Raw genomic sequence first — 22,834 nt, 5'->3', positions numbered from 1 at the left:
TCATCTTCAATTTAGATTAACTTTTTAGCTCTTAGCAATGGAAAAAGTACCAAAAAGTAGAGTATTTAATTATTGTTAAAAAAAATAAAAATAGTATTTGTTTGCTTGCTGGTGGTGTAAAAGGCATTTTATTTACAAGTTGTGAACATATCACCTAGGAGAAAACTCAGATGAAAAAGTGCATTGCATATGGGCCCAGGTGTTAGGATGTGTTCACTCTAAGCGTATTGCGGTGCGTCAGAGCCATTCACACTATCATGTTGGCACCACAGTGCATCAGGTTCCGGGTTAGTAACACGAGCCGAGCTGTGCACAGCCAGTAAACGCACGTTACACCTGCACTACTAATGACTGGTGACGAGTTACTGTGCGTTTAGATGTGCACGTTGCCTCAAGATACCAATTTTCAAATCAGTTGCAATGTGGCGCACACATCACAATGAATTCAGTGAGAACTTTGCCTATAGGTGGCCCTGCACTAGTTAATTTTATTTTTTTCTTCCTGAGTAAGTTTTTTTCAGTTTGATCAAATAATTTGAAGATACAAGCCAATATTTAAAAAAAAAAATTAAAAATAGTATTTTTGTATTTGATTTCCCAATACAGTCAATCAGATATTTATCGAATAATTTGGAAAATGTGTTTTTTTTTTTTTTGCTTTTTCTGTATACAGGAAAATTCCCTTATAGTAAACTTCAACGGACCTGGCCAAGTAGTTTACTATATCAGAATTGGTCATACATTGTATATTTATTTATATATTTACTAGTGGACCTAAGCCCGTTTAAAAACGGGCTAGGTCTGTCCCTAATGCGCGCACACCTGACGCACACGTGTGAGGCCCTTCTGGCCACGTCCTCTTTCTGCTCTCGGCAGTGTCTCTGCGTCCCTGCACATGCGCAGTGCACAAAAAGCACTGACGGACGGACATGGGACGCAGCGACACTTGCCTTTTATTAGGTAGGATACAGGTGCATAGCTGGGGACTGACTGTGGGCCAGTGCACACCAAAAACCTCTAGCAGATCTGCTAACACTAGAGGTTTTTGAAGCAGATTTTCAGAGAGATTCCTAGGCATGTTTAGGGCCCATTCACACTTGGGCGACTTGCGTTAATCGCCAGTGATTAACCCAAATCGCCAAACGCAAACGTGTAGCCTGCACCATTTTCAGGCGATTTTCCGGCGATCGCGTTTAGTGCTATAAAAACGCTAAACGCGAACACGAAAATATCGCCAAGCGTGAATGGCTATTTTTTTTTGCATAAATTGCCAAAAATCGCCTGAGCATAATGCTAGCAAAAGTGCTAGCGTTTTGCAATTGTGAATGGGGCCTTAGAGAGGTTTTCTAAACATGCCTAGCGTTTTTTGGAGTGTTTTTGGGTAGCAGATTACAAATATTGTTACAGTAAAGCTGTTACTGAACAGCTTCTGTAACAAAAACACCTGGAAAACCGCTCTGATCTAGCGTTTTTCAGAGCGGTTTTCCACTTTCCTATACTTTAACATTGAGGCTGAAATGCCTCAGAAATCTAAAATATGCTGCAGCCCCCAAGTTTGCGTTTGTGGAAAAAACGAACCGCTCTTTCATTAGCAAAGCGTTTTTTCCCCTGCAAGCGTTTTAAAAACCGCTCTGCTGTGCACCAGCCCTGTGTTTTCTATAGCCAGAGGTTTACTATATCTGAGTTCGCTATAACGAGATTCTACTGTAATTGAACTAGTCGAAACAGAAAAGCACAAGGACACCGGGAGCCCGATATCGAGTATTATCGTTGCGTAATTTGGTCTATTGTAGTGAAAATATACTCACAATTCTGGGTTGCTTATCAGGCAACCACCATCAGAGCATGTGGAGAAGTACCGTCTCCACTCGGCCTTGTCGGTCGCCGTTCCCGGAAAAAAATATACCACTATAAACTATAATGATATAGCCCCACGTTGTGAGGTATTAATACGTACAAAATACTGTGGGAGGCGCCCATACTGAGCATCCCTGACGTCCAGCACGCTACTTGACCTGAAGAAGCGACTTGTGGTCGCGAAACGCGTTGTCCTTAAGTGCAATAAATAAATTTGAATTCTACTACCTTTGTGTGTGAGTCTTCACACCAGGTAAGACGTTTTACGCTTACCTCTAATTTATCTATGTTGTGCTGTACACTCTGAGTCATAAGGGCGCCTCCCACAGTATTTTGTACGTTCTACTGTAATTGGTCATTTTTGGTTGAGCTGTGTATGACCACCATTACATTGGCCTGCATGTAATAAGGCAATGCTACCGCTGCAAATTTTTTGTGCCTCATGAAGTGAAAAATAGAACAAATGAGAGACTGTGAGGCACCTTGCACTCTTGCAGACTGTGTGCATTGCATTACACTTCCCCGCCGCATCCCTGACACAAGGCCATGCAAGTCTATGGGGACTTGCACACTTCACGCTAAGTGATGTGGTGCGCCAGAAGTTTACAAATCGCTGCAATCCTGATGCAAAGTCTGCAGCACGTTACCGCATGCTCTGTGCCTACTACACAGATTATGCAGTAATGCTAGCCAATAGGCGACTCAGTAGGTGTGCATGACAGGAGCATGGTGTGGCGCACATGCGCGGATTGATGGGAGTCCCAGCAACTTACTTCCTGCCCAGGAGGGAGTACGTCTCTAGCTAGGGGGTGGCATTATGCATATGAATATGTCACCACACCGTGACACAAGGCATACATATGAATTGGCCGCTGGGAGACTTGGGCGCAGGATACAGACTGTATGGCTTATCCTGCTGCTACACAAGTTCCCGGTGGCGTTAAATACTATTCCCTCTCTAGCTCCACATGGATGGTGGGGAATGATGTAATTTGGCTTACAGCTATTGCAATTTACAGTGTTTTAAATGCAATTTCAGCTCCGTTGTCTGACGAAGCCGAAGTTACTGACTGTGCGCTGCTATAGCCGTAATTCCTTTTACAGTCTATGGTGGCGCCGGCTGCGCCCAAATCTCCTGCGCAGTAATTGCAGCGCTCGGATGTAAGGTCATATGGATAAGGAACATTGCACCGCTAACAGTAGTTCTTCTCCCCCACAGGGGGACACAGGAGTGCGGAACTAAGCAACCCTGCAAGCAAGCTGTTTTTTGTTGTTGTTTGTTTTCTATAGCATACAATTAGGGCTCAGCCACACTATAAGCACTTGTGATTGATTAGCGCTTTGTGAGCTTTTCAAAATCGCTCCCATTCACAAAATCATGGTAAAAATCACAGCGATTTTTTTTTTTTGTGTACGCAAATGCTGCGGTTTTAACAGCAATCAATCACAATTTGCTCAGAAAAGTGCTTATATTGTGGCTGAGCCCTTAGATATTGCCCTTCTGGTGGGCCTCTCTCTGCCTGTACTGATTTCATAGCCTGGGACTGATGACTAGGATAATCCTTACTCATATATGAGCATCTCTTGTTGGGATATCTCAGCGCATCTGTTGTTTAAATGTTGTCCTACTGGTCGATGTGGGTATCAGATAGAGCCCTATCTGATCAGAAAGAGATCTATCTGATCGAATCCCTCCACACACACGTATTATACGTCGCCCGGTCAGTTGGGCACAGGCTGAGCCAAATGACAGCTCATCCTGCTGCTGCTGAAATTCCAGGCAACACTCAATACTTTTCCCCTTCCAAGTTGTAACAATTCAGGCCTCCAAATTACATTGAAGATCCTGCTGCGCCGCTATAGACGTAATAACATTATGTCTATGGCGGGCCCAGGTCAGGCGCTACGTAGCTGTGATCGTGTGCTGAATTGACCTGTCTAGCCACATTTTGTACACAGAATTAGCAAATCTGTGCACACTGCCTGCCGGGTCTCCAGTCCACCCGGGCCGAGCAGATTGTAGGGGCAGCGAAGCTACTCTCACCTGCCTCCTGTGTCATGGCATTTCCCTGTCTCCTCATTCCCGGGGAGCATTGTATCACATGATTAGAGACAAAACACTAGGGGTCCTGTGGCATGTACCTTATGTGGCCACTAGAAGCCGCTAGTATTTGGCCTCTGGTGTTAAAGGATACTAGAGGCAAAAAATATAGGAGAAACAGGGGAGCTGGCATGTATGGTAAACCGTCCTTAGGCCCACCACTCTCCCCGTTCTCTCCTTGTGACGTCATGAAGAGAAGATGCAGGAGGAAGCGCCGAAGCACATGTGAGAGTAATTTTGGCTGCTGCATTGGTGAGCATGAAATCGAACGCCACTAACTACACACTCCCAACCCTCCGCCGATCAAGTTAAAGAGACACTGAAGCGAAAAAAAAATGATGATGTTATGATTTGTATGTGTAGTACAGCTAAGAAATAAAACATTAACCCTCCTGGCGGTTTGCAAAAAAATCGCCAGGGGGCAGCAAATCTTTTTTTTTTAATTTTTTTTTTTTTCATGTAGCGAGACAAAGTCTTGCTACATGATAGCCGCTGCTCAGCGGCATCCCCCCAGCCCCTCCGATCGCCGGCGGCGATCGGAGATCCCGTTCAAAGAACGGGATCTCCCGGAGGGCTTCCCCCGTCGCCATGGCGACGGGGCGGGATGACGTCATCGACGTCGTGACGTCAAAGGGGATTCCGATCCACCCCATAGAGCTGCCTGGCACTGATTGGCCAGGCAGCGCACGGGGTCTGGGGGGGGGGGGGCGGCTGCGGCGCGACGGATAGCGGCGGCGATCGGGCACTGCACGCAGCTAGCAAAGTGCTAGCTGCGTGCAGCAAAAAAAAAATTATGCAAATCGGCCCAGCGGGGCCTGAGCGGTGCCTTCCGGCGGCTTACCCCGAGCTCAGCTCGGGCTTACCGCCAGGAAGGTTAAGATCAGATACATCTAATTGTTTCCAGTACAGGAAGAGTTAAGAAACTCCAATTGTTATCTCTATGGAAAAAAAGCCATTAATCTCTGCGACTTTCAAAGTCGTGGAGAGGGCTGTTATCTGACTTTTATTATCTCAACTGTTACTAAACAAATTCCTTTTTCTCTGACAGAGGAGAGGTCATTAGTTCACAGACTGCTCTGAAAGAATCATTTTGAATGCAGAGTGTTGTGTAATCTGCACATATTATAGAATGTGTCAGGTTTGGCTAATGTTTTGCAACAATTGTAACTGTACCTTTCTGTTTTGTTATAGTATATCCAGGCTGAACCTCCTACTAACAAGTCTCTGTCGAGTCTAGTGGTCCAGCTCTTGCAGTTCCAAGAAGAGGTGTTTGGAAAACATGTCAGCAATCCACCGCTTACTAAATTGCCGGCAAGTATACAGCTTTATTCTCAACCTTCAACCACAATCTTCAGGCTGTTTTTACATCTGGCCAGAGCGTTGCAATGCGATGCTCCACCCCCATCGCTTTGCACCTCATTACCAAACACTACATTCGTATGACCCTGCAGCAGAGTGTACCAACAGGAAGTACATCACTGGGATTCCCAGCTTCCCTGTCGTATTTGCATTGATCTGCACCACTGGCACCAACGTATTTAAAATTTCTGTCTCCCCTAGAATTCCATTGCCACAAAAGTCCTGTAACACTCTGACTTTGTGGTGGGTCATTGGTGATTCGGAAACTGCTGGCGCGACACAGTTCGTGTCCTAGGCCCCATACACTTTCTTTGCTGATGCCTTATTCATTCCCCAGATCTTGTAATCTCTCCTTGAAAAATCTGGCTTTTGGCTACAGCCAAATTCTCAGACAGGAAGAGGCAGGCTTAGTGCAGTGTTCCCTCCTATAACCCTCCTCCTCCCCAACCCCATTCAGTCTTCTTACAAGAATGCGGATTGCAAAAGCAGATATTTTTGGAATTAGCATATGTATGCATTCTCCTCTTCACCACCTGAGCGCATTCAAACCTTGACCGTGACTGGCAGAGCACCACATGGTGGGAAGACCTGCCGTGACCAGTAGGGATCATCAGTGAGATGCAAATAACTTCTCCTTGCATTCAGATTTCATGTAAATTATAAGCAACTTGACCTTGCATCAATCAAAATAACTTCCTGTCAATTTTTATTGGCCCAAGTTCAAGCTGCATAACATTTACATAAAATGTGACCCCAAGGAGAAATACTTTGCATCTCATTGGTGATCCCTAATAACCAGTAAGCGGTACGGGTGGGGGGACAGTATTGACTGCTGACTTTGCTTTTTTTAACCCATTCCATATGTACTCTAGATTTCTGCTTGTACTCAAGAAAGGGAGTTCCTACTCAGATTAGTAATCGAACAGTAAGTTTGGTTTCCAGTCATTGTGCCTTCACCCAGTGTCCATTTCAGGGAACTTTGTGCATACGTTTTGCTTTACAGAGATACCCAAGAAACCAGAGGTTGGCGAGTAATAAACATTGTGTTACATTGCACCCTACTCAAGCATATGTGTTTTAAAATGCATATGGGTTTTTAGGTGCCTTTTACATGAGCTTTATCTGTACTTGGCATAGCTGGATTACCTCACCACCAAAGGCTTGAGTCCAGTTAGTTACGGTAGCTAGGTTGTAGCAACCTTCCAGCATCTAACCCCAACCTCCCACCAACTAGGGTTGCCACCTCGTCCCTTTGAATATGGTACATATGAATTATACATGCCTCATGGCTAGTTAGATGCAGTTTAGGCACTGATTATGTGTGAGTACCCCAGAACCTGTAAAATTCATATGTGCCAGTACTTAAAGGCCCTGCCACCAACACTCAAAATATTAATAATAAAAATGCTTTTAAAGGCTTTAAAAAGCTCTAAACTAACACTTAATTGGTACAGCACCCACAATTCCTAAATCTATCCAACCTGCACCACTGTTTGCAGATATATGTAAGCCACTATGGCAGAGTGCACACATTGGGCCTGATTCACAAAGCGGTGCAAACACTTTGCACGCCTGTGAAAAGCCCTTATCACGCCTAAACTTAGTTTAGGCGTGATCTGAAGGAATTTGCGCGAACTCCCGCGCGCAAAGTTTTGCGCACGTAGCGCGGTGCACTACGCGTGCAGCGCACCGTGCTTCGCGCGAAGTGCCCATTAAGCCCTATGGGACTTTGCGCGTACGGGAGCTTTGCGCGAGTTAGAGCACAAAGCGGTGATAACTTTGCTAGTGCAAAGATTAGAACGCCTAAAGTCTTTTAGGCGTGATAACTGAGTTATCACCGCTTTGTGAATCAGGCCCATTGTGTTTACTTTGTATGAATTATATTGGAACAGGTAGCTGTGATTAATGATTGTTTTTTAATCTGCAGATGAAATGCTTCTTGGATTTCAAGGTGGGGGGTTCACTGTGCCACATTCTTGCTGCTGCTTATAAATTCAAGAGTGACCAGGGCTGGTAAGATGAGCTGTATCTAGTCTTTTCTATATTTATGATTCACATGTACCTAAAGGCCCGTACACATGCTTGATTGATGTCGCATGACGGGATGGGGACCCGATCCCTTTGGCGACATCGCTGGGTTGAGGCTGTACGGACACAGTCAGCCTATAGTGTGGCAATGCTTTCCGTTGCAATGCAAAAGGCCGGCGGGGTGGCACAGACACCCCGTGATGTCATGCAATAGGCGGGGTAAGCGGGGAGAACAAAGCTATCAGACATTGCTCATCCGACTTGATCCGCATGGAGAATCCCTTGCCAGGCGGCAGGGGCTGCTGTACACACGCCGGATTATCACCTGATGCAGTCGTTATCGGCCGGCTAATCTAGCACAGTTCTGGTTGAACTTGATGGAAGTCTTTTTTCAATCCAAATAACAAGGTGTGTATGGGCCTTAAGAGGAGCTAAAGTCATGATATTAAATGAATTCTAGCTAAAGAGATATATATGGGGAATTATTCGCAGGTCTTTCCACAAACAGCTGCCTTCTGCTAATAGCTGACGTAAAACACAATAAAGGTGTTATACCAGCAGTAAAAAATGTTCACACTAAATATTTCCTCTTTAGAAAGTTTCCACAAGCAGTAAGTAAATGCATTATTGTATTTTATATCCCCGCCGCTTTCATATCTGTAAAGGCTGTGCTCCACTTTTAAACTTATTTATTGCATTGCGGTGTGTATGTGATGTTCCTGCCGCATACCACTGCAATGCAAAAAAATGACAAACATATGACCCTGTGGCAGAGTGCTCCGATTATTATTATTATTATTTAGTATTTATATAGCGCCGACATCTTCCGCAGCACTGTACAAAGTATATAGTCTTGTCAATAACTGTCCCTCAGAGGAGCTCACAATCTAATCCCTACCATAGTCCTATGTGTACTGTATATTGTGTAGTGTATGTGTTGCAGTCTAGGGGCAATTTAGGGGGGAGCCAATTAACCTATCTGTGTGTTTTTGGTATGTGGGAGGAAACCGGGGTGCCCGGAGGAAACCCACGCAGACACGGGGAGAACATACAAACTCCTTACAGATATTGACGCGGCTGGGACTCGAACCGGGGACCGTGCTGCTCCGATAGGGTCATATGCATAGCGCCGCCCTCCCGCTTAGTGATGCTAGGCCCATTACCTTCCATTGCTGTTGGGTTAACCTGCAGTAAAACAGGGTAACACAAAGCACACTTGCAATGCAAGTGTAAAAGGGGCCTAAAGCTTAAAAACCCTGTTAAGCATACATATTTATGAGGCTCCTGTTTGTAGTCATGTAAGTTAAGTTTAAATTATTTTTAAATAAGATATCATATTGTTGCTCTGTGTCGTCCTCCCCAAATCTAACTACCATAAACTACACTGCCTTGTGGGAGAGTAGACATGTCTGAGCCACTGCTCCCCTTTCCTCCCAAACAGGATGTGGGAGGGGCATAGAGCCAGTATTCCTCTTCTTTCCGGTTAGGAGACAGAGGAGGGCATTGGTATAACCAGCAGAGGGGGTGGAGCTTGGAGAGTAGGCTCTCAAGAGTCTTCAGGTGAGCATACCTGTCATTCTAAAGTGAACCTGAACTCAGACCGTCCTCTCTGCTCTAAAAGATACGTAATAACCTTTAAACAAAAAAAATTTCTTTCTTACAGCTGAAACAAATCCTAAAATAAATCTGGACTGTTTCTACTTCCTCATTCGTGTAAGCAGACATATTGTTAACGCCCTGTGCTTTCAAATGAGCTTCTCTGCCATAGGCAGTCATGTGACACAGGGGAGAGACCAAATTACAGCTTGTGATTAGACTCAAATGAGGGGGAACTAGACATGTTACGTTTTTAAAATAATTTTTTTTATTCATCATTTGTAGCTAACATCCATGACCAGAGTGTGGGGAGTTTCAAAAATACTTAGGGACATTAATGAATAGTTCACTAATATGAGAACCAAATGGAAGGGGCCACACCAGTTTTGGGGTCAAAACCCCTTATTCTGATAGTATTGGAAGCTTTGGCGGTTAAGCCAAATTTAGAGGGTCAGGAGTTTAATCACGGTAAAGGTAATAACTCGTTTATCTAATTACTATATCTTCTCAGGCGCAGGTTTGACTTCCAGAATCCGTCACGCATGGATCGTAATGTGGAAATGTTCATGAACATTGAGAAGTCCCTTGTGCAGGTAGTTTCATATTTTCATCTAGTCCTCTATAATAAATGCCCTGCGTCCTCTCCTGTCCCTGCGTCCTCTCCTGTCCCTGCGTCCTCTCCTGTCCCTGCGTCCTCTCCTGTCCCTGTGTCCTCTCCTGTCCCTGCGTCCTCTTCTGTTCCTGTGTCCCTGTGTCCTCTCCTGTCCCTGCGTCCTCTCCTGTTCCTGTGTCCCTGTGTCCTCTCCTGTTCCTGTGTCCCTGTGTCCTCTCCTGTCCCTGCGTCCTCTCCTGTCCATGTTCCTGTGACCTCTCCTGTCCATGTGTCCGTGCATCCTCTCCTGTCCCTGCGTCCTCTCCTATCCCTGCGTCCTCTCCTGTCCCTGTGTCCGTGCGTCCTCTCCTGTCCCTGTGTCCGTGCGTCCTCTCCTGTCCCTGTGTCCTCTCCTGTCCCTGCGTCCTCTCCTGTCCCTGTGTTCCTGTGACCTCTCCTGTCCCTGTGTCCGTGCGTTCTCTCCTGTCCCTGCGTCCTCTCCTGTCCCTGCGGCCTCTCCTATCCCTGCTTCCTCTCCTGCCCCTGTGTCCGTGCGTCCTCTCCTGTCCCTGTGTGCGTGCGTCCTCTCCTATCCCTGTGTCCGTGCGTCCTCTCCTGTCCCTGTGTCCGTGCGACCTCTCCTGTCCCTGTGTCCGTGCGACCTCTCCTGTCCCTGCGTCTGTGCGTCCTCTCCTGTCCCTGCGTCCGTGCGTCCTCTCCTGCCCCTGCGTCCGTGCGTCCTCTCCTGTCCCTGTGTCCGTGCGTCCTCTCCTGTCCCTGTGTCCGTGCGTCCTCTCCTGTCCCTGTGTCCGTGCGTCCTCTCCTGTCCCTGTGTCCGTGCGTCCTCTCCTGTCCCTGTGTCCGTGCGTCCTCTCCTGTCCCTGTGTCCGTGCGTCCTCTCCTGTCCCTGTGTCCGTGCGTCCTCTCCTGTCCCTGTGTCCGTGCGTCCTCTCCTGTCCCTGTGTCCGTGCGTCCTCTCCTGTCCCTGTGTCCGTGCGTCCTCTCCTGTCCCTGTGTCCGTGCGTCCTCTCCTGTCCCTGTGTCCGTGCGTCCTCTCCTGTCCCTGTGTCCGTGCGTCCTCTCCTGTCCCTGTGTCCGTGCGTCCTCTCCTGTCCCTGTGTCCGTGCGCCCTCTCCTGTCCCTGTGTCCGTGCGCCCTCTCCTGTCCCTGTGTTCCTGCGTCCTCTCCTGTCCCTGTGTCCTCTCCTGTCCCTGTGTTCCTGCGTCCTCTCCTGTCCCTGCGTCCTCTCCTCTCCCTGTATCCCTGCATCCTCTCCTGTCCCTGCTTCCTCTCCTGTCCCTGCGTCCTCTCCTGTCCCTGCGTCCTCTCCTGTCCCTGCGGCCTCTCCTATCCCTGCTTCCTCTCCTGTCCCTGTGTGCGTGCGTCCTCTCCTGTCCCTGTGTGCGTGCGTCCTCTCCTGTCCCTGCGTCCGTGCGTCCTCTCCTGTCCCTGCGTCCGTGCATCCTCTCCTATCCCTGTGTCCGTGCGTCCTCTCCTGTCCCTGCGTCCGTGCGTCCTCTCCTGTCCCTGCGTCCGTGCGTCCTCTCCTGTCCCTGTGTGCGTGCGTCCTCTCCTGTCCCTGTGTCCGTGCGTCCTCTCCTGTCCCTGTGTCCGTGCGTCCTCTCCTGTCCCTGCGTCCGTGCGTCCTCTCCTGTCCCTGCGTCCGTGCATCCTCTCCTATCCCTGAGTCCGTGCGTCCTCTCCTGTCCCTGTGTCCGTGCGTCCTCTCCTGTCCCTGTGTCCGTGCGTCCTCTCCTGTCCCTGTGTCCGTGCGTCCTCTCCTGTCCCTGCGTCCGTGCGTCCTCTCCTGTCCCTGCGTCCGTGCGTCCTCTCCTGTCCCTGCGTCCGTGCGTCCTCTCCTGTCCCTGCGTCCGTGCGTCCTCTCCTGTCCCTGCGTCCGTGCGTCCTCTCCTGTCCCTGCGTCCGTGCGTCCTCTCCTGTCCCTGCGTCCGTGCGTCCTCTCCTGTCCCTGCGTCCGTGCGTCCTCTCCTGTCCCTGTGTCCGTGCGTCCTCTCCTGTCCCTGTGTCCGTGCGTCCTCTCCTGTCCCTGTGTCCGTGCGTCCTCTCCTGTCCCTGCGTCCGTGCGTCCTCTCCTGTCCCTGCGTCCGTGCGTCCTCTCCTGTCCCTGCGTCCGTGCGTCCTCTCCTGTCCCTGCGTCCGTGCGTCCTCTCCTGTCCCTGCGTCCGTGCGTCCTCTCCTGTCCCTGCGTCCGTGCGTCCTCTCCTGTCCCTGCGTCCGTGCGTCCTCTCCTGTCCCTGCGTCCGTGCGTCCTCTCCTGTCCCTGCGTCCGTGCGTCCTCTCCTGTCCCTGCGTCCGTGCGTCCTCTCCTGTCCCTGCGTCCGTGCGTCCTCTCCTGTCCCTGCGTCCGTGCGTCCTCTCCTGTCCCTGCGTCCGTGCGTCCTCTCCTGTCCCTGCGTCCGTGCGTCCTCTCCTGTCCCTGCGTCCGTGCGTCCTCTCCTGTCCCTGCGTCCGTGCGTCCTCTCCTGTCCCTGCGTCCGTGCGTCCTCTCCTGTCCCTGCGTCCGTGCGTCCTCTCCTGTCCCTGCGTCCGTGCGTCCTCTCCTGTCCCTGCGTCCGTGCGTCCTCTCCTGTCCCTGTGTCCGTGCGTCCTCTCCTGTCCCTGTGTCCGTGCGTCCTCTCCTGTCCCTGTGTCCGTGCGTCCTCTCCTGTCCCTGTGTCTGTGCGCCCTCTCCTGTCCCTGCGTCCGTGCGTCCTCTCCTGTCCCTGTGTCCGTGCGTCCTCTCCTGTCCCTGTGTCCGTGCGTCCTCTCCTGTCCCTGTGTCTGTGCGCCCTCTCCTGTCCCTGCGTCCTCTCCTGTCCCTGTGTTCCTGCGTCCTCTCCTGTCCCTGTGTCCTCTCCTGTCCCTGTGTTCCTGCGTCCTCTCCTGTCCCTGCGTCCTCTCCTCTCCCTGTATCCCTGCATCCTCTCCTGTCCCTGCTTCCTCTCCTGTCCCTGTATCCCTGCGTCCTCTCCTGTCCCTGCGTCCTCTCCTGTCCCTGCGTCCTCTCCTGTCCCTGCGTCCTCTCCTGTCCCTGCGTCCTCTCCTGTCCCTGCGTCCTCTCCTGTCCCTGCGTCCTCTCCTGTCCCTGCGTCCTCTCCTGTCCCTGCGTCCTCTCCTGTCCCTGCGTCCTCTCCTGTCCCTGCGTCCTCTCCTGTCCCTGTGTCCGTGCGTCCTCTCCTGTCCCTGCGTCCTCTCCTGTCCCTGCGTCCTCTCCTGTCCCTGCGTCCTCTCCTGTCCCTGCGTCCTCTCCTGTCCCTGCGTCCTCTCCTGTCTCTGCGTCCTCTCCTGTCTCTGCGTCCTCTCCTGTCTCTGCGTCCTCTCCTGTCCCTGCGTCCTCTCCTGTCTCTGCGTCCTCTCCTGTCTCTGCGTCCTCTCCTGTCCCTGCGTCCTCTCCTGTCCCTGCGTCCTCTCCTGTCCCTGCGTCCTCTCCTGTCTCTGCGTCCTCTCCTGTCCCTGCGTCCTCTCCTGTCTCTGCGTCCTCTCCTGTCTCTGCGTCCTCTCCTGTCTCTGCGTCCTCTCCTGTCTCTGCTTCCTCTCCTGTCTCTGCTTCCTCTCCTGTCCCTGTGTCTCTGCGTCCTCTCCTGTCCCTGTGCCCTCTTCTGTCCCTGTGCCCTCTCCGGTCTCTGCGTCCTCTCCTGTCTCTGCGTCCTCTCCTGTCTCTGCTTCCTCTCCTGTCTCTGCGTCCTCTCCTGTCTCTGCGTCCTCTCCTGTCTCTGCGTCCTCTCCTGTCCCTGCGTCCTCTCCTGTCCCTGCGTCCTCTCCTGTCCCTGTGCCCTCTCCTGTCCCTGTGTCCTCTCCTGTCCCTGCGTCCTCTCCTGTCCCTGCGTCCTCTCCTGTCCCTGTGTCCTCTCCGGTCTCTGCGTCCTCTCCTGTCTCTGCGTCCTCTCCTGTCTCTGCGTCCTCTCCTGTCTCTGCGTCCTCTCCTGTCTCTGCGTCCTCTCCTGTCTCTGCGTCCTCTCCTGTCTCTGCGTCCTCTCCTGTCCCTGTGTCTCTGCGTCCTCTCCTGTCCCTGTGTCCTCTCCTGTCCCTGTGTCCCTGCATCCTCTCCTGTCCCTGCTTCCTCTCCTGTCTCTGCTTCCTCTCCTGTCTCTGCTTCCTCTCCTGTCTCTGCTTCCTCTCCTGTCTCTGCGTCCTCTCCTGTCTCTGCGTCCTCTCCTGTCCCTGCGTCCTCTCCTGTCTCTGCGTCCTCTCCTGTCTCTGCGTCCTCTCCTGTCTCTGCGTCCTCTCCTGTCTCTGCGTCCTCTCCTGTCTCTGCGTCCTCTCCTGTCTCTGCGTCCTCTCCTGTCTCTGCGTCCTCTCCTGTCTCTGCGTCCTCTCCTGTCTCTGCGTCCTCTCCTGTCCCTGTGTCTCTGCGTCCTCTCCTGTCCCTGTGTCCTCTCCTGTCCCTGTGTCCCTGCATCCTCTCCTGTCCCTGTGTCCGTGCGTTTGTGCTACTGCGCATGTGTGGCACACGGACGGACGCTGGAGAGCAGGAGGATCGGTGCATGGGGAGCACGGCAGGGAGTGCGGCCGTGCGGGCTCGAGGCGGGGAGCGCGGCATGGGCAAGGTGGTGGTGAGGGGGGTCACGGCTGAGCCCTAGCGCCCGTTTTTAAATGGGTGGGTTTATGCCTAGTTTACATTTAATAAAGGTTATTTAATTTGGCTGGGACGCCCAAAGAAGCTCGTTTATAGCCAGCCGTTTTATATTTTCCATTGGCATGTGAATAGAATGAACCTTTGGACCCTCCGACTTTTGTTAACATCATTTGCTGATACTGTGCTAGGGCAGTGTAAAATGTTAACTCTTTTATATCCATTTCACAGAATAATTGCTTGTCTCGACCAAATATATATCTTCATTCGGACATAGACTCCAAGCTACAAAGCAAGCTTAAGGACATTGTGAAGAGACATCAGGTAACATTACTATATATCACTATTTGTGCTCATAGCAAGGAGTAGTATACAAATTATTGCAGTTAGAGGTATACAGCATATAATATAGTAAGTGGTATCATTCATCACCGTTGTTGCTGCAGGCATGTTGTAGCGCTCTCCATAGACAAAGTCAAACGTCTTTTGTTTGGCCAGCATATTGCTTGTGGAATCAAGAAGACTAGCAGGAATGGAGCCGTAAAAGAAACTATTTGGTAAAACAAGATGGAAGAGAGAATTATTTGTTGCCATAACATACCACTGCTAGGAAATCACACTATGCTGGAGCTGTGAGAAATATTATATATTTAATATCAAGCTGTCATTGTTTTTACATAGTCTCAAATAGTCATAAGTATGATAATTAGGAAACCTATTTAATGTGGTTTATAATTCATATAACAGTTTGCATCTTATATGATTTCTAGAGTGTATTCAGAAGTTGTGTGGTATATAAAAGATGTAACCTTTTGGAATCAAGTTCTAATCACAAATATACTTGTTTTCTCAAAGCGTGCATACCAAATGTTTGTACCAGAGAAGTAACCGGGAGGTCATAGACAGACTATTTAGTCATTAATCTTCTGGTGACCTAGAGATCATATATGGTCTAGATCAGGGGTCTCAAACTCAATTTACCTGGGGGCCGCAGGAGGCAAAGTCAGGATGAGGCTGGGCCGCATAAGGAATTTCACAATCGCGGCGCATCGCCGCCTCTGCCCGCCCCTCCCACTTTTCCTTCACAGAGAGGGGCGAGGAGAGGCGGCGATCCATACGGCGATTGACGTCAGGAGGGGCAGAGCTGAAGCTGAAAGCTCTGCCCCTTCCAGGAAATGCCGGGCGGATTGCTCCTCCGGCGATTTGGGGGCTCTGCAGCCCTCGTTTAGCAGCAGGGATGTGGCGGATTACTTGGGAGCACTGAAGCGAACTATAAGGAAGCTTTTGCCGGCGAGGGCCACAAAATATTGTATCGAGGGCCGCAAATGGCCCGCGAGTTTGAGACCCCCTGGTTTAGATGAATAAATCTTATAGCTCCTGTACGGAAAACTGACACGAGGTCAAAGTTCACTAAGAAGTAAATATTTCCCATAGGAAAGTGAGATTCATGTGAAGTCAGGGTATAAATATGGGCTCAAAAAGCTCAGTTGAAGACACACATACATCGAGTTATCTTATATCGTATATGGCTTAGATCATGAGACTCTTGAACTCAGGATCGTGGTTTCAGGCCCCCAAAAATGAGAGTTTGGGAAAGTATCATTTTCATTTTATGTACTTCATTTGGCCAAAGCTGTTAGGTATGTATGTCATTTGAATACTTCTTTTAACCCTATGTAATTTTTGAATATTTTATATTATATCTTTGTATATAACCACCATAATACATTTTTATATAAAAGGATTCTGGTCATTTAAATTGCATTTTGAAAAAGGGCCGCAGAACCCCTTTAAGTAAGAACAATAGTTTATTTCTTACTCCCAAAAAAATTGCTGTAGCACGTTTTGTGGGTCAACAGCCTGCTTCCTCAGGCAAATATAAAAGGAGCAATTTTAACTCTATCAGGACAAGCATTACCTTACCTGGATATTACCTGAGAAGTTTTCTGTGTGTGCTGTCTTGTAAGAATTTGTTTGTAAATCAGCTCCAGTACATTGATTACCATATGCTCAGGTGTTATTCATAAGTTTAGTTGAATGAAAGACTCAGTTTCCACAAAAGGTAAAAGTCAGTGAATGTAATACTATCCTATAATATGTTACAATGCTGGTGATAATAGTTAAGATTGTGTGGAGTCTGTGGTTTTCCAGCATGGTTTAGAACTGTCAGTTCACTGTGAACAGAGAAAGTAGCAGGGAATCCTTTGTACACAGCAGTGAGATGTCTTCGTCTAACTTTTCTGCCCTCTACATGAGATCTGAATATTGTTTATTTCTGTCATTTGACTATGTTCAGATTGTAAGCTGCCTTCTTTGCTTCATTTTCAGGGAACTTCGACAGAGGATAAAAGTCATGCCTCCCACGTGGTGGTTCCAGTTCCTGGGACCTTGGAGGAAGGTCATAACATTTAAGTCTTCATGATGTTATTTGTTAAATGAAAACTGTCATAAGAAGCTTAAAGGGCAACTGAAGTGAGTGGTATATGGAGGCTGCCATATTTATTGCCTTTTAAGTAACACCAATTGCCGGGCAGTCCTGCTGATCCTCTGCCTCTAATACTTGTAGCCATAGGCCAGGGGTTCTCCAACTGGGTGCCGTGGCACCTTGGTGCGCCTCGAGCACCTCCCAGGGGTACCTCAGCTTTCACACCCATCATTTGTGCATTGCTATCAGGTAGATATACAATGCGGCTGCATTACCCACCAGTTAACCTTAATGCTGGGCATACACGGCGTTTGTCTCCCTTATCAATCGAGCCGCTGATGGCTCGATTGATAATATCCAACAGGTCCGATGACCTGCCGGATAGATAACCCGCTCGATCCCCGCCGGTGGACAATAGCGGGTAATCGAGCGGCTGATAAGGAGCGCCGGCGGGGATGAGCGGTGATCGATCCGTGCGGATGAGCGGGAATGCGCGGGCATCGAGCCGCTGGCTCGATCCGGCGCATAATTGTAGTAGTGTATGCCCGGCATTAGTCCTGGTAGCCGTGGTTAAAGTTGGACATCAGAGGAATCTGGGTGGAATGGGGGATCAGTGTACCTTGGGCTGCATAGGTAAGGAAATGTTTGTCTAGCTAATGGGGGTCACTTTCAAACTGGAGTGGGTGCTGAGGTGATGCTGCATAATTAAAGGAGGTTTTACTAACTGCAGTCCCCATGTGGGGGAAATGTCTATGTGCTCTTCAAGACTTTTTATTCTTGTCATATTCATTCAGGGGGGATGCTGCTTCACTGGAGTGGGAGATGCTGGCTAATCGGGGGTGTCACTTATTATTTGGAGGGAGGTGCTACATGATGGGGAGTCGATTACTATTTGGAGGAGGTAATGCTGCCTAACATCACTGACTATTTGGATTTAGTTTTGTCAGTCATTGAATACTTGAGAGTGGATGCTGCCTAATAATGGTCATAATGTAATTTTGGTAGTTTTTGCTGATAGGGTGCCTTAATAATAATTCAGTGCCATCAAGGGTGCCTTCACCCCAAAAAAGTTTGAGAACCACTGCCATAGACTCTGAACAAGCATGCAGCAGATCAGGTGTTTCTGACATTATTGTCAGATCTGACAAGATTAGCTGCATGCTTGTTTCTGTTGTTATTCTGACACCACTGCAGCCAAATAGTTCAGCAGGGCTGCCAGTGAACTGGTATTGCTTAAAAAGAAATAAATATGGCAGCCTCCATATACCTCTCACTACAGTTGTTCTTTAAAGAGACTCTGAAGCCTCCTTAAAATCATATTTTTATTTTAAAAACCTCTTAAGCACGTTTGCCCAACCTAAAACGCTGCATCCCGCGGCTGAAAACTAAATTAATCACCCCTAACGCCTCTGGCAAAATCCACGACTTTCTTGGTTGTGGATTTTGTTGCCCTAAGGAGGCAGAGCTTTCAGCTGCAGCTCTGCCTCCATGCGTGTCAATCCGCGCGTATCTCTGCCTCTCCCCTCTCAGTGAAAGAAGACTTAGAGGGGCGGGGAGAGGTGGAGATCCGCCACAGATGGACGCGTGTAGAGGCAGAGCTACAGCTTAAAGCTCTGCCTCTCACGGAAGGAGCCCAGTGAGTTTGGGGTGATTAATTTAGTTTTCAGCCACGGGGATGCAGCGGTTTAGGTTGGACAAACATGCTTAAGAGGTTTTTTTAAAATAAAAACATGATTTTAAGGAGGCTTCAGAGTCTCTTTAAAGCAAACATGGGGGATAGTAAATAAAAAAATGTAGATACTTACCTTGGGAGTGAGAATCCTCTGGATCCTACTGAGGCTTCCCCGTTCCCTCTGTTTCAGCGCTGGGAACCCTGAAAGTCCCACAGAGCTCGCCCGCACTGCGCCAAGGGCCTGTACCTGCTCAGTAGCATGGAGCCACCATTTAGGCTTGCGGGAAACAGCTGAGCCCACTCGGCTGCATGCTGGTGCACAAGTGTGAGCTGCCTGCTCAGTCTGGGCTTGCAGGAGTCTCAGCAATGGAGCAGCAAGGAGGGGGAAGATGGGGAAGCCTCTGAGGGTCTCCAGAGTCTTCACTCTCCCGAGGTAAGTACCCAAATTTGAATGTATTAAAATTAATTTAAACATTGGCAAACGATTATGCTCGTATCAGCTGCTTCAGCAGTAATCCATCAGGTACTAATGTGCTTGATTAAGGATCTTGAGGATGGAGAACAGACTGGTGGGACAAAGCGGTTACCTGTTGTTGGATTAAAGTACACCTGATTTGAAAAGTTAGATACTTTAGCAGTTGGAAGCCTCTGGGTGGTCCAGTGGCTTCCAGGATGCTCTTACAGCCCACTGTTCCAGTACAGGGTCCCTCATCTCTGAACTAGGCATGCGTTGAATGCATGCAAAGTAGAATAAAGTCGCACATGCATGGCTTTTTACCTTCATGCGCAAGTGCTTCATTATACTGGGCAGGCATGGCCAGTAGAATGACATGGCTTGTTCCATGTCTTGGGATCCTGTGTCCTCAGATTGTATGAGCAATGGCTTACATGGTCTCATAGCTGTGAGGTGGGAGGCAATGTTGGATGTGTTTGTGTTGCTGCTCAATAATCTTTTTTTAATTTGTTTACAGTCTGTATAAGGCTGGTCATACACTAAACAATTTGTGGTAGATCAGGTAAAACGATCAATATACATTTGGTTGACCAAGAATTCCAAAAAGTTAAAGAAAAGCCTAGACATGAGATTTTGACAGGAAATTTGTAAAAAAAAATAATGAAAAAGAGGCAAGAAAATGCCAGACCCATCAGATTTGTGACAACGTATGGGCCACATTGGTACGGGTTGCAAGGGTTGTTGCAAAAACGCTGGAATGTACTGTATTACTTTTGAGAAATTATTTGGAAGTAGGACATACATGATGGCTGAAAGAGCCCCAAACCTGAAAAAAATCAATTAATGAGGTCAGTGTTTAATAGTAAAGTAAATGAAACTTGGTTGGCGAAATTTTCCCCAAAATTTGGCATGTTCAGTTGTGGGGACTGCTGATGGTACAAAATGTTATGAAATTCAGGACAATATAAATTGTAATATGAAAAGGGTGGTGTATTGCATTAGGTGTTCTTTCAACCTATTGTATATAGGAAAAAACAAGAGGAGGCGCACAGGATTGGCGCACATATTGAAAATGTGGGTAAGAATATCCCCCTTGGACTGCATTTTGAGAAATTCCATAATTAAAGCCCGAAAATGATGAAGTATAAGGGAATTATTAAGCAGAAAGTCCCAAGACGAGGTTGAGCTATTGAGAACAATCTTTATAAGATTTAAGCAACTTGGCTATACCGACTTGGAACTTGTATCCCAAATGGGGTGAATGCTGACCTAAACATAGAATATTTCTTGTAGGATGATAGGGTGCTGGACACTTGAATGATCAGACCTTTAAGTTGTGGAGCATATTGTTGCTAATGAAGACAATTCTGATTACATGAAGCGATATTACAGATGACTCTGGCCCTTTAAAAATAACAGGGAAAGAGGAACAGGTTCTTCATAGTATGTGTTGCAATCTGCGTGTGGAGCTTTATTGGAGTCCAGAGACAATGATAGTGCTTTAAATGCTTGGAATGGCTAAAAATGACTGGTTGCTTAAAAGGACTTATCTTGAAGTACACAATGTCTTTCTGAAGTGATGATTATGCCGTCACTGACTGATGTTTAAAATTATATTCTGCAGCAGTAGAGAAACAAGTGGGTAATCAGGATTGGTTAACTAGCAACCACTTACTACTTAATAAAGTAGGAAATGGCCATGTTAATTTGAATAGGAACACTGATTGACAGGGGATTCTCGCAAACACTCCCCCTAAGAGCTGACTGGAGCCGCCTTCTGCTTTGAGAAAGTCTTGTGGGCAGGGCGAAACGCATCAGCAGGCGGGGACCAACGTGGTGAGTGCTCATGTGACCCTAAGCAAACACTGGACGTGAGACATCATTACACCGAGACTCTCCTATGTCTGCCCCGGAGCAGATAAAACCAGTGGTGAAGCGCAGATTGAGGAAGGAGCTTCCCACGCAGCTCCTGTGTGTTCCATGCTGAGGAGACAAATGGAGGTCGTGAGTTAGAGCTACTCACACTGCATAAACATGCTTAGCACTGCCTGAATCTGATTGTTTCCAACACATTTCTTTAACCTCCAATAGATCTGTGGAATGATTGAAAGCACAGGATTTTGTGACATAATGTGGTTCATTATTGAAGCCTGTTTGGGTCAGATGATTCATTAGCACAGTTTATCCTGGGACTATTCCAACCAAGTACATCTGTAGTTTGAAGATCTGAGAACATTCAGTATTTCAGAGCTATAGTAGGGCCCTGCTGAGGTGGTGCGTGTAAGGCCTCGGGTGTGCACCAGTGGAGGGTCCACAGATGACCAATCTGGATTGTATGATCAGCCATTTTTGCAAAGGCTTTAGCTGGGCGATCTGGCTGGGTCGGTCATTCAGATTTTGTTTGGTGGAAATATGTACTGATATCTGAGTGCTCACTACGCTGGTCCATGCGTTTAGATGTTTTTAAAGGGTCAGTGACCTGTTGCAACATTTTAGTCACACAATAAATTTACAGTTTCTCGCTATGCACATGTAGCAGCTCTGGGTTTTTTTTCTCTTTTTTGAGAATACATTTAACAAATACATTTTAAATTAATAAATGTTATGTTGATCGTTGACTGTTCTACCACCTTGCTCCATGAAATATTAGCCAAATTTCATCAGAAATCCACCACCGCTAGCTTTGTTTTGCCATTCAATGCGGTAGAAAGCTATAAGAACAATGCAGTTCTATATCGCTTCCAGCTGTGGCCCATCCACCCTGGTGGTACAAGACACACGGGCCATGTTGGATCATTGTTCAGTCAAATAAATTACCAGTGTGTCCTTATTTGGTTATAGATTTTAGTTATAATTTAAAGAACCTATGATGACCAGTAATTTATTTGATGTTTATGTTGAAGCTACCATCTAATCTTTTAAAAAACCTAGAATTGTATGACCTACGTAAGATCACTTACTACTTTAGTTTCTGCTTTTTGTTTAGTACCTTGCATGCCCCCCATAAATGCTATTGTTGATGTCATTGAAGCATGTGTTCATTTTATAATCCTCTGTGTTTAGAAGAGTGGGTGAGACCCATACTGAAGCGAGACAAGCAGGTTCTCCTGCACTGGGGCTATTATCCTGACAGGTAAGACCTATCAGTTTTTATACTGTAATTTTTCATTATTGAATGTTTGTGTCCTGTGCCCTTCAGAAATAGAGCAAAAATTGGAGCCACTTCAGAGTTAATAGAAGTCTAATGTTAGATTAATAATGGGGGCAGCTATTGCTGGCGTAGCTTTAGACTAGAGAGTGTTGCTTGCTGACTGCCTTACTGTTGTACTAGTCCTCTGCCTCCCTGATATACAGCTGCAGTAATATTGGACAAGAGATACAGTATGTCTTGTCTGACCATTTTTACAGATGACAGACAAGGTGATAAGGGCCGGCTCTAGACTTTTTGTCGCCTAAGGCAAACTTGTGAGGATGCTGCCACTTACAGTGGGCTGCATTGCAGGAAGTGATGTGGCGGTGGAACGCAAGGAGGTGAGTAATTGCATCCCCGCTCTGGTACATAATTAAATGCTGCACTTATAGATGGAGGGGGAAAGTGGACAGGGAAGCCCCAGGTGAAGGGGTGGGGTCCGACCCCCCCCCCCCCCCCCGTCACTGTGCCCGCTGCTCCCCCATTCTGGCTGCTACCCCCTACAGCTCAGTGGCCCTCTACAGCCAGGCAGGTGCCGCCCCCCTCACTTTCGCCGCCTGAGGAACCTGCCTCACCCCGGCCCGGGGCTGAAGGTGATCATGCAGCAAGCCACCATTCTTGCCCAATGACACCTTACAGACAGATAACAATAGTAGGTTGCTGTTGTCAGATCCCTGAAAGTTAACTGTTTGCAGAGGTACAATAGAGCAACATGTTGTGTATTCTTGTCCACTGGATAGACTGGAGTATGTTCAATCCTTTCTCCTATAGACTTGAGTCACTTTTTATTCTATTTTCTGATTCTTGTTTGAGATTTTTCTGAACTGTTGTCAGACATTTTCGTCTATGCTGTTTATTTCCAACCACTTTAATTGCAAGTCTGTATAATCCTTAACATATTCTCTTTAGTACAAAAATCTATAACGTATGTCGTCACCGTAAAAGTACATTTGTCAGGATAAGCTCAATGCTATTACCCTCAAGGAT

General features: G+C 48.1%; 1 protein-coding gene across 3 annotated transcripts in view; it reads left to right on the top strand.

The window, feature by feature from the left end:
* SMARCC2 (SWI/SNF related, matrix associated, actin dependent regulator of chromatin subfamily c member 2) overlaps nucleotides 1-22,834 on the top strand; it is a 94,887-nt gene that overhangs the window by 18,284 nt on the left and 53,769 nt on the right. For all 3 annotated transcript variants that reach the window (XM_068267630.1, XM_068267631.1, XM_068267629.1), the window contains exons 2-7: nucleotides 5,150-5,269; nucleotides 7,245-7,330; nucleotides 9,453-9,534; nucleotides 14,338-14,430; nucleotides 16,435-16,504; nucleotides 21,721-21,790. In XM_068267630.1, coding sequence (XP_068123731.1) covers nucleotides 5,150-5,269; nucleotides 7,245-7,330; nucleotides 9,453-9,534; nucleotides 14,338-14,430; nucleotides 16,435-16,504; nucleotides 21,721-21,790 — 521 coding nt within the window. The remainder of the gene's footprint in view (nucleotides 1-5,149; nucleotides 5,270-7,244; nucleotides 7,331-9,452; nucleotides 9,535-14,337; nucleotides 14,431-16,434; nucleotides 16,505-21,720; nucleotides 21,791-22,834) is intronic.

The sequence above is a fragment of the Hyperolius riggenbachi genome, chromosome 2, assembly GCF_040937935.1.
Source record: "Hyperolius riggenbachi isolate aHypRig1 chromosome 2, aHypRig1.pri, whole genome shotgun sequence".
Taxonomy (NCBI): Eukaryota; Metazoa; Chordata; class Amphibia; order Anura; family Hyperoliidae; genus Hyperolius; species Hyperolius riggenbachi.
This window is presented reverse-complemented; position numbering and strand designations above follow the sequence as displayed.